General features: G+C 34.3%; 1 protein-coding gene across 1 annotated transcript in view; it reads right to left on the reverse strand.

Annotated features, from left to right (window-relative positions):
• Positions 1–1,357: 1,357 nt before the first annotated feature.
• LOC149530237 (ketol-acid reductoisomerase) overlaps positions 1,358–12,315 on the reverse strand; it is a 49,320-nt gene continuing 38,362 nt past the window's right edge. Inside the window, exons 6-11 of the mRNA XM_089811107.1 lie at positions 3,742–3,859; positions 3,503–3,642; positions 3,166–3,333; positions 2,872–3,027; positions 1,907–2,098; positions 1,358–1,807 (exon numbers count right to left, since the gene is read on the reverse strand). Of these exons, the coding sequence (XP_089667233.1) occupies positions 1,640–1,807; positions 1,907–2,098; positions 2,872–3,027; positions 3,166–3,333; positions 3,503–3,642; positions 3,742–3,859 (942 nt within the window). The 3' untranslated portion in view covers positions 1,358–1,639. The remainder of the gene's footprint in view (positions 1,808–1,906; positions 2,099–2,871; positions 3,028–3,165; positions 3,334–3,502; positions 3,643–3,741; positions 3,860–12,315) is intronic.

The following is a 12,315-nucleotide window of genomic DNA, read 5'->3' on the forward strand; positions in this document are numbered from 1 at the left end:
TTGTCCAAGGCCATCGATATTATGCAACTCTCAATTATACATATGCTCCTAGAATATTTTATCCCATACACCAATTGAAATGAGAAATGTGAATGAAATGGAAACACGGCTGTCAATATTTGAATAATTATAAATAAATTGATTGCATGCCTTCCAATGACAGCAACACATCAGTCGGCACCAGCAACACATCAGTCGGCACCGAGCAAGAAAGCTTTAGGAATGTCAAGTAAATTCGAATTTTATTTCGAGTTTTGACTCGAGAAACGTATCCTAGTAAATGATAGGCACCAAACCAAAGAGGTCATTGTGTGGACAAAAGCGAGAATGCATAACAAACAAACAAATATGATAAATTAAGAACCAAGCCATATAGAAATGTGTAATGAACACGTTAGTGACATTAAATTACACCATTTCGCAATACATCCGTATCATGAAACTCCACTCGAGACGCTCATAAACGGTGTGGGAATACAAACTCAACCTCTACAACTAAAAGAAATTAGGAAGCTCGTTTAATATCCATGTTCTATAGCCGATGCAAAGCAAGATCTGATCTGTGTGGCAATCCAGCTATGCTTTCTAAACTTCTAAGACAGTTTACACATTATTTTACCATAAATCCTAATATATTAGGATTTAATGCACCGGTGACAATTACCAAGACAATTCCAGCCATATGCCAATCTGGAACAAAAATAACTCCTCAAAAAGGGCTGATCAAATTTTATTATCTTGGAAACTAGACATTTTCTCCATATGCAAATCCGGAGCGAAAAATCTCTTGAAGGGCTGATCAAATTTGACAATTTAATTGACTTAGAGAAAGACATTTTTTTCCCATGTGGTCGATGAATTTTAAACTTCTATATTGAACTTGGCCAGCCGAGAGTGCCCTGCTAACCGTTTGCAGTGGCTAGTTCTCCCTGCTATCAAATCGCAACGCTCAAGGACAAGAAAGAAAGTTCCTGTTGCCTTCCTGTAATACCAGTCAGTAGGAAGTTCATTTCTTTGCATCCTTTCCTCCACATGCTATATAACCATTCAAGATAGAATTAATTTATCAATGAGAATCGAAAACCATTGTCCACCTTATTTCCCACTGAGTAAAACATTAAGCGTACTTGGGCACAGATAATGAAAGGCAAAATAAACCTCATATTTTGTCATGACATTTTTGGTTATTCAGCAACTGCTAAACATACACTTGCGTAAGCATGTTTAATCTATCCCATAACTTTTACCTATAAAAAGAGATTGGCAAACCATTTGCTTTCTACTTAGTACTACCGAGCTAAACAAACTCTATAGAGAAGGGTACAAGACTAGGTGGAAGGGTGGGGGCGAGCAGTAATTTTTGTCAAAATTCATTTTAGTCCTTAAGATTTAATACCTCAATTTTTCAACATTACATCAAACTCAAAGGCAACTTAAATAATAAAAATGCCTTAACAGCATTAATTTAAAATCTCCACACCAGTTTTGATCTTTCTCAAAAATTGCATATGGCACATTAGTCAAACTCATCATAAGACCTCGCCCAGAACAATCCCTAACATTCTTGTACTGGATCTTGAAACACAAATTTCTCTTAACGAAGTATGGCCCAGTAGCTAGCCTATATTTTTTGTAGGGTTCACTGCCGTAATTCTGGCCTAACATAGTCTGCATCAGCTGTAACAGCAATGTCCAAAGTTGGCCGTAGTTTTGCACAACCTTCTATAGCATTGTGCACTGGATCTGAGAGGAAGTTGCTGACGAGATCTTTGTTAATGGGCAAGCCTCCATCAACAGCTACAAATGCCTAAAAAGATAACTAAAAATGTCAGCAGCACACAAATATATATACCATACCGTTAAACCAAGATGAGTAGAATGCATTCAAAAATGTAAAGAGACTGACCTGCTGAGTTAGAATATAATCAAATCGAGGCGCCCACTTTCTTGCCCCAAGCCTTGCTGTTGTTGAGCAATTGTCAACCATAAAAGAGACACCACGAGCATGCATGAAAGGATTTAAGGAGTCCACAGCCTCAATAACACTTTCATTAACAATCTCGGAGTATGAATGACCTTTCTTCTTCAGGATCTCAATCTAAGTCAGCATTCAATTCACATGGAACTTTTTGAGGTTAGATTCAAACAAGACCAGACTTATAATCAAGCTTGATTTTATTTTCATAACATCATTGACATGAATGTATTTAGAAGTCAAAGTGATTTAAAAACACAGCTTGAAGTACATTTTAAAAGAAACAAATAACCAAATAAAAAGACAATGTGCTCACAAACTTGCAACACCAACAGACGAGAAATCTACCAGACGTATGGAGAGAAGCATGTTAAAAATTGCTTAACAAGAGAACTATTTTTTAAATGACCTAAATGAACAAAATGAATAGAAGAAAGAATTCTATGCTGCCAATGCAAAGAAAGACCAAATATTTTGAGCCTACTAATGTTCAACTTGAAAACTCCAACAGATGAAACAAATCTAGCCAAGGTATGGCACTATGGAAAGAAAAGTGTTAATAACTGCTTAACAAAAAGCCAATATTTTTTTAAATGACCTAAAACAAGATGAAGAGAAGAAATAAGTTCCATGCTGCCAATGCAAGGAATGAAAGACCCAATGTTTTTTAACCTATTGATGTTCAACTAAAATTAAAAATTAACACACCAAAAAAACATGACAAGTGCATATACAGATTTTTTTAATTTAAAATACTGGGCCAGTGTAAGCAATGTAACCTTCAAAGTGGTTAGAATTAGGTGTCGAGATAGAAAATATATGACAAAAAAATGCAAGAAATGATTTACATTTCACATATGCAAGAAATTGCAGTATAGATCAGTATTAGTTCTTACCTGTGCCATCATCAATGCTACATAAACACCAGCAGTAAACGGATTAAGAGGACCCAAATCACCAGTAGGTCGAACTGCGCGCACCCGTTCACCAACTCTCCACATCCAAGTTTGATCAATTTTTCCCATTGGAAATGCTGGAAGACCATCCTTTTCCTGTCAAAGATGTAGGCAATTAGGATGCTCTTGGTCAATAAAGATATTTCTCAAGCAACTGAAATTCTTATACTTCCAATATCTCCAAAATGACCAATAACATTAATTAGGATGCAGCCAGAAATAAAAGAAGCTTACGACACATCGACGCCCAGCCATGACTACACTCCGAATCTCATTACCAGAAGCTACATCCTCATAACACTCGTACAATATTTCCATGCAAGGGTAATATGAAGCACTGTATGCTGTCTCAAATTCTTTCTTTCCTTCTTCACTAAGAGAATTGAATATAGCAAGCATTCCCTATTTGTCCAATATGAAATTACATCATAAATTCAGACAGCTTCAGTGCAACAAAATCTAAAAAGCTTATAACAAGTCTGATAGGATAGAAAAGAGCATCCAATAATCATACACTCAACTGACCAAGAACCCTAAATACTATTTCATTTTGAACATATTCAGTGAATACCTTTGTGGAAATAGTTTTTGATATGATCCCAGTTATGCCTTCCACAGTGTTTTTGTAAGCAAGTTCTTCATTCATTCCACGTTCAGTATATCTTCTGAACAAGGCTTCAACTATACCATGTACAGCTCCCAACAAAATTCCTGTAATATAAAGAGTCAAGAGAATCCTCGTGTACACCAAACAGTGCAATTTGTCTCCACTTACAAAAAGTGCCAAATCACCTTCAAATATACACTTACCACGCTCTCCAAATATATCGCTCTTGTACTCATCCTCAAGGGTAGTTACAAATGTAAATGGCGAACCTAAAGCAACTGACCAACCTAAAGCAACATCAGTTGCTCTCCCATCAACATCCTGGGTAAGCACAATATAAAAAAAAATTCAAGTCCATGACAACTCAAAACATAAATTATAAAACTGCATTTTATTCACTGCCAGTATAAACTTAAAAAGATATTTCAAACTTGAGCAAATCATTCTGTCATGAACAGAAAAGTGCTTGGGACATGTGGGACAGTCTCTCCTCCATTTTAAGTGTACACTTTATCAGAAGACACATTTTTTGTTTGCAATACTCTTAAGTACTTGGTGTTTGTGTGTTTTGGTCCTTGGACGAATATAATTGCATGCACATGAATTTCAAACGTGCATGCAAACTAATACAGCTAATAAAATATATAATTAAACAACTGTACATGCAGAATTTAAAATAAAACTGTGGAAGATTCTTATAGTGAGCATCCCCTGTATTCTTTCTTTGCCCTAATGGTGGATTGTAGAGTGTAACCGAACAAGTTACTTTTTTTTTTCCAACAGCTTTTCTCACTCATTCACATGGAATGTAAAAATCTCGTGTTCTTAGTAGCTTTTAATATTTTTCAGAAATAAGCAAAGACAATATTAGACACTAGACAATAGAGATGTAAACTAAGAACGTGTATTGCATTTCTTCAACTTATTAACTCGTGGTTTTAACTTTTCAATTACAAAGTCAGTCAAAAAAAATATGTTGGCAGTCCAAACATCCCTATTACAATAATCCATGTTGACCAAAATATCTTTTTAAAATGTGGTTACAAGGCACCAAAACAATTGTTGGTCAAGAATAAAGTTCAATAGTTTAACTGTTAACATTTATATTCAAATAAATAACACTTAATTTTAAAACTATAGTTTAAAATTTTGGTAGATGACCTACAAATTTTAATTAGATGGGGAAAAACTTTGCAAGTTTATCAAACAAAACATACTGTATACATTAACTTTTGGATATATGCTTAAAAAGCATTCATATTACTGAATTTATGTACCATATTAGTGATTTCCTTCATCAATAGATCATAAATTGAACTTGATACATTTTTTAATTTCATAGACCAATAAACAAGTTCAAAGTTCTACAACATAGAGCAAAACAAAAAGCTATCACAATAAGCACATAAATATTAATATTACTCACCTGAACAGGTTACATGACCACACCAATAGACAGCATATTTTAAAACTGGATTACAGCTTCACATTGTATGAAAATGCTGGATGTAGTGGTAATACCCTAATTAATGAGTTGAATCAGTCCGCATCTACAAGAATCCTTGATATGATTATAAATGAGAATCCTACGAAGTCTGCAAGCCTTTTGATTAATTAAACCGATCCAGAATAGTCTCTGATCAATCTTTGATATCTTTTATTGGCAATCAAGTTAAACTATCATCTTAGTCTATGGAATATTAAATATATATCCATGCTACCTACTTTTAATCAATATCACAAGTTTGGAGTTCGACAACAATAAATTTTGGATCACTAAAAAATATACAATAAAAGTCAATATATATATTTGATATTTTACTAAGTTGCCGGTTCAGATTCTGGTATGGATGCAGATTTGAGATTCGGGTTCAAAATTTGTCCAATTTTTTTGCATTGGATTTGATTTGTTTTGGGTTCGTGCATACAATATATATACATATATACACACACATATACATAAGTATACACACAAACACACACATACACTTCAACTTTTCCTGATTCTTAGAAAAAAATAATACATGAATGTGGATAACCCTGTTATCTTTGTTTGTAAGCCCTACACAGCCTTCTTTTCACCCACACACGCAGCTTTCCAAAACTTAGAAAAGTCTATATTAAAATACAATTACATACTCCATTTTAGATTTAAAAAGGTCAATGTTAATAGAAAGAGTCACAAAGACATCCCAAATTTTGGAATACGTATGGCATTTGCTGCAAACAGGTTAGCTTTTTCTAAAAGAATAGAGACACAAAGGTCAGCTCCCGTAAGCATTTGCACTGATTTTAAAAATAATAATATGGCAATATTGGCAATGCACAAGGACAATATACACAGAAAAGTCCAAAGAATGGACTATAAGACAATTTAAAACTGCTCAAAACTCTATTTTCAGACACAGAAATATACGCAATCACATTTTGGCAGTTTTGTCTACGTGTAGAATTTATGAGATGTCGTTTCAGTCAGGAATCGCAGCGGTCATAGACCTAAACAGAAATACAAATGGAATTAGAAAAGTCAAAATCACTGACATGGCAAGCAAATTCATTCCACATTTGCTCAAATTCCATCCGGGATCCTGTAGTATGGGAAAAAGTTTTGATTAAGAAAAAACAGGTTTTGATACGACCCGAAACTTTTTACAAAGAGCAAAACATATAAGCATTAAAAGTCCAAATGAAACTATGCATCAGCACCCAGAGTAGAAGCATCCAGAACCAAAGAACCCTTAACAAAAGGGCAAACAACAGAGACAGCAAAAAAATAAAAAATAAAGAAAGACGGCAAAAGAACAGCTAGAAAGTCCACAGGTCCACAGCCTGATCAGCCAAAATGTTCATTTTAACTGTAGAAGCCCTTAGCTCATCAAGCTCTTTATCTTCCATAGCCTCAAGTTTTTGCCCTTGTATGTTTACTAGGTCCTTGATCATCCCTCAGCTCCTTATTGCCATGGTCTTTTCTCCCCTGTCAGATATATTTACTCTCCTCATTACCAAGATCTCTGAGTTGAGCCACTACAAAGCAATCCCTTAAAAAGAACTACTACCCTACTTTTATTCAAGATCGCCAGCCACAAGTCAGCTTATCCAATCAACAATCTCCAAGACAAAAAAATGTATTACAGACAATATAGATCAAGACCCAAATCCATAAGAAAATTCCCAATTTGATACATCATGATGTGTGAACACACGAAGAAGCTTGCCACGTATATAACAACATATAATGATGTACTATTATGTTTCGCATACATGGATCAGAAACCAAATATAGGACCACACCAATCTTAAATAACTTCATTTGGGAAAATTAGATCGAGTTGTGAAGCTAGACATAGGATCTCCATGATGCGTATATCAGACCACATGGATCGCATAAGATAATAAGCCGATTGGACCGATTGCTACCCAAAACACAAAAAAAAATGTCCAACTGGAAATCTTCATGCATTGAATAATGTATTGAAGGACATAGGGGCATTAGATTAGGCAAAGCAATGAAGACAAGCTAGAAATATTTAAAAGTTCATTTGCAGCCACCACACATCACTTGCTTTCTTTAGGGTTTTTTCAAAGGAAAAAGTTTGCAAATCGATAGGGACAAAATATGCCAATTGCTTCATTTTGTCAGTAAGATGATTGAAGCACATGATGTAGAGACAAATGATGGTGGTGAATCAAAGTGGAATAGATAGCCCAATGCAAACATTCCTGAAGGAAAACTCATAAAACAAATTTCCTTGATGATGACTAGTGGTCCATTGTGAAGCAAAACGTTGCTGATTTTTAGATTTACTTTAAAAAATTCTAGCTTTCAAATTTCATTTAATTAATACTAATTTCAAACTTAATTTAAAAAATATGATTTTGTCTGTATTCTTATTTGGATTTGTTGTTTGCGCATTGCAGATATGTTTGCTCCATCATCTCACCTGTTGCAAATGTCATCAGATATGTTGATAAGGACTCCCCAAGTCTTGGAGAGATATATGAGACTTTGACAGCATGATTCAATAGATGAACAAAGTTAATTTGGCTAAGGATGATCCCTTGTATTTTAATTAGTGCATTAAGCCGATTGTCATGCAAAGGTGGAACACTATGAACACTCTACTTCCCATGGCAGTCTTTCCACTAAATCCAAAATGGTATGAACCCAAGCCTGAATTTGGCTAAGGATGAACGAAGTTAATTTGGCCAAGGATGATCCATTGGATCTTAATCAGTGCATTATGCCGATTGTCATGCAGAGGTGGAACACTATGAACACTCTACTTCCCATGGCAGTCTTTCCACCAAATCCAAAATGTTATGAACCCAAGCCTTCAAGGTCCCCCCTCCTTGTGATGGTGCCAAGGTGAGACATGGGTTGATGAAGGCCCTTTGAAAGCTGTGTTCACCAGAGCAATCTAGTATATTTCGTGCACAATGTGTTGGCTTCTCAAATCTTGATAGTTAAAACTTCAGCATACGAAAGGCAAAGATGGATAGGGCAATAATGGCACCAAAAATCCCTAGTAGATAGTGGCAATGGCATGACCCAAATGCAACAACGTTGAGGACACTTCTCACAAGTTGCTAGTTCTTTTGTTGTAAAGAGGAATTGATCTACACATGGCTTTACCCACTCCATCAAGATGACTAGGCTTACCTCTAAACAAGTGAAGATGTTAGTATCTGTGCATAGTGCTTTGCAACTAAGGAATTATCAAACTCCAACATATCAATGGACCCAACTTTATAGTGGAATATAAGTTTCAAAGACACCACTCAGGTTGATAAAAATGACGAACCAAAGAGATGGGTTAGGATTGCAACCTTTGAGGTTGAGGCTAATAGTGACAGTGACACTAATTTGGATGAAGATCAGGGGCAGCAGCATACCATCTTTGTTTACTTTTTTGACTATTGACTTTGAGTCTTTTGACATTATTTGTCTTACATCACTTCCTCGTTCAAGACTTTCAAATAATTGTAATAATTGTGTCGTGGGAAGTATAAAGTTAGTTACTTATGTGGACTTTGATGTTTAATTAAGAGAGTTATGATTAACATGATTATGCTTGCATGAATGAAGATTACTTAATTAATAATATTTTAATGGAAATCACATTTGTATATGAATAATGCTTAATGACGCTATTGATAATTTATTTGCTTAAACTATTATGAAAAAAATGTGAATATAGCTAATCCTTTACTAGTCAACAAATGCAAGAGAGGATCAATCCCATGAACAGAAGGGGGGCATATCATCAAAGAGAGAAGGGGCAAACATGGGGTGAAAGTTGGAAATACCTTTCGAGCAGGTTACCGTAGCTAAGTATTTTGGTCATCGAGTCCTGGGATAAAATAGATAGCCTTGGTCTTCCTTAGTCATGTCGAGTTCCTTGTCATTTTTATACTTGTCCATAATAAAAAAAGTAATGGCTCTTGATTATTAGTTGTTGATTGTTATCTTCCTCTATCCATTTAAAGGAACAACCTTGTCAATCTCACCATTCAACATTTGTTCTATTGTATATATACATAACACGTGTGTAAGTTACACACACACACAAATGTTTATATGTACATATATATGTATGTATGTATGTATGTATTTGCAACCTTTGCACGTCATGAGCTTGGTAGAATTATTTATATTATGTTTTGTTAATCAAGATGGCCTTCAAATAGTGTTGCATTTAATCATCTTCTCGTCGCCAAGATATTTTTCCTTGGGTGGCAAATTTAACTCCTCCTTGCCACCAAATAGTCAAGAAGAAGTTACTCACTCCTTTCCCCATTGCTCATGCTAAGAGAGAATTGGCTTCTTTGAAGGTCATTATGCTGCTCAGCAATACTTTTGGCAATTATCTTAGGAAATCAATATCAATTTATTATCACTCGGTGATAGCTCTAAGGGGTATTTTAAATTTGTGCTCATCACATCAACAAGGAAACTCAGGAAGTGCTTGAGACTAGAGGAATCATTTCATTACATTCACAAAAATAATCAAGAAGGTTTCTTTCTATTCTTGTAGATATAGCCACATTATGCTATCATTATCATGCATATTGCTCGATTCATTGTGATCACAAGTATTGATCTACTCTCAGTGTATACAATTGAATTAAGAGCTGAGATGCAAGCAATAAATACTACTATTGCCGAAGAATGCTCAATATATGTGCATACCAAGGTCACCAGTGGACAGGCAAACTTGGAGGTCTTTGCAACTGGTACTGGTACCAATATGACAATTTTTCAAAAACAGGAGATGGGGGTACTTGGAGATGGTGGTATTTTTTTTTAATAGTTTAAAGAGTCTAATACCAAATACAAAATTTGAAAATAGTAATACCATAAAACTAAAAGACTAAAGCAAATAATAATAGTAATGTCACATTTAGAGTCAAATATTTCAAAACTCACATAATCAAAATATTGTATCTCATTGGTCTTAATTTTTGCATTAAAATACTAAAATGAGGGCTAAAATATATAAAATTATTTAATATTATATTTTATATTTATATCAAGAGATTTCAACGAGACTTCACTTTTTGGATTAGGAGACTTTAGGAGACTTTTTCATGAAGTCTCCAACCTTTTTTGAGGTCTTTGGAGACGCAAAAAGTCTCTAAGACGAAACTTTTAGGGGGGGAGACGATGTTACATCCTAATTTTTTACCTAGTTTGAAATATAGTCGTTGAGGTTCACATGAAGTCAATTGGCAATTTAATTTGTTATAATCTAACGAAATGTTAAGATAGTTACTCGTTATGATTTCAAGTGAAGATAACATGTTAGTTGATCGTTAATCAAGAATTCATGAAATTAAGAAGATGGTTAACCGTTGTGATTATTTAAATAATTTATTATGATAATATAATTTAATGGTGTAGAATTTCCTTATAGGAAGCATGTCGGTGGGGTGGAAGCATTGTCAAAAAAGAATTAGGCAAAAGCATCACCATCATTGAGCAAATGGGTTGAGAACCTAGCGACTTGAAACAGGATACATCTGTGGGACCCGCATGAGCTATTTAAATAAATAAATTGAGAAAATAATTGGGTTGAAAATATAAAGTATCTTAAAGGATTTTAATTTATCTTTCATCATATTATTTTAATAAATATTTATATACGTGCATATAATATAAAAAAAGATTTGGCACCATTGTAATTTAATAAGGTGAAGTTTACATGTACATATAAGATTATAATAATATTCGAATTATAATAACATTTGAATTATTATAACATTCGAACTATAACCTTCCAACTCTCTTTCCTTTCTTTTATGCTTTCCTTATTTATAATCGATTAAATAGTTGGAAATTTGAATCGATTATAATATTCTAACTTTATATTATTACTTTTAATCGATTTAAATCGAATTAATGATTGGAATTCGTATAGTTTTCTTGATAACTAATAGAAGTCGAGGAGCCATGGCTAAACCTTTAAATCAAGCCATAAATCAACCACGACGGCAGCTCTCTATCTCTCTCTCAATTCTATTCCTTATTGCTACGTTTTTCCAATCCAAGCCAAGCTCAATTCTTTCTAAATCACGGTATGAGAGTCGGATTGATTAGACCCTACCTATTTTCGGATCGCATTATCATTACAAGTGGGTGGTGCATTAAACCGAGCAAGAATACTAGTTGGTGGACAGCAGGAGACCAAGGTCCAATTTAGAAACCAACAGGTTCTTGTTATTCTTCCATCTTTCCGATTTATGAATTCCGATTGCAGTAGGCTAGGTCAAGAGAGATTAATAATAAAAATGGAATCATTATATGAATACTTGTTGATGGCTTTCATGAACTCCATAACAATAGATTGTAGGTTATATTCGATCTTCTATAGCAGTCGGCTAGACTGAGAAATGTTCCTTCTTGATCAAGATCACGTTATAAGCTTTGTTGTATAATCAATGTAATTGATAATGATTTTCTTCAGAACTTTTATAGTTTTCCAAAATCATCATAAAAAGAGTTAAATAGCATCTCTTAAGGGGAGTTTTCCATATATAATAAAACTTGAAATAAAAAGTACAATAACATTGAAATTCATAGCAGCAATTCTCAACATTTATCATGATGATATTTAGTTCGACATTTACAAATTGACCACCTTTAAATTTAACCTTGTTCCTGGCAAGTGGAAGTCAAGTAACCATGGTATGGATCCATGAATTATTATGCCACTAGAAATTAGAAACAAATTCTAGAATCCTTCAAGAACGTAATCATGTAATCACAAATTGTGAAGTGTTGGATGCATGTAATTTTCTTGTATATTTGACAAAACCGGTTGTTCTGAGAATCCCAAACACTTAAGACTCACCTGGCTATAATTAGTTATGACATTTCAATGTTTATCATTTTAATATGAATTAATGTAATAGCTCATGCATGATTCTGTTTAATGTAATCTCCTACTGCCAAGCCGAGGGGTATGGTTAGATACCAAGTTGCTCGGCTGATGAGAAGATGGTCCCTGACTATTTTGGGTAGGGAGGGCCTTTCTCGTTAAAGATCGTGAGGATAAGATTGGTCCGAAGTTGGCTGGTTAAGCCCCTAACAATGTTTCACCTCTCTATAAGTTGTTAGACGTGCATCGGACAAACATAAGTCATACATTCAATTGGTTGTCGGAAACAAGTATTATCACTTTTCTAATTAATATGCAAGCTGGTAAGATTAATTGAGTTAACTCATCATTACACCTAGATGCAAGAGATAGATTCATGGATTGTTTTTCATTTATATG

Source organism: Cupressus sempervirens, chromosome 11 (assembly GCF_028749045.1).
Source record: "Cupressus sempervirens isolate cs-2001-9-10 chromosome 11, ASM2874904v1, whole genome shotgun sequence".
NCBI lineage: Eukaryota > Viridiplantae > Streptophyta > Pinopsida > Cupressales > Cupressaceae > Cupressus > Cupressus sempervirens.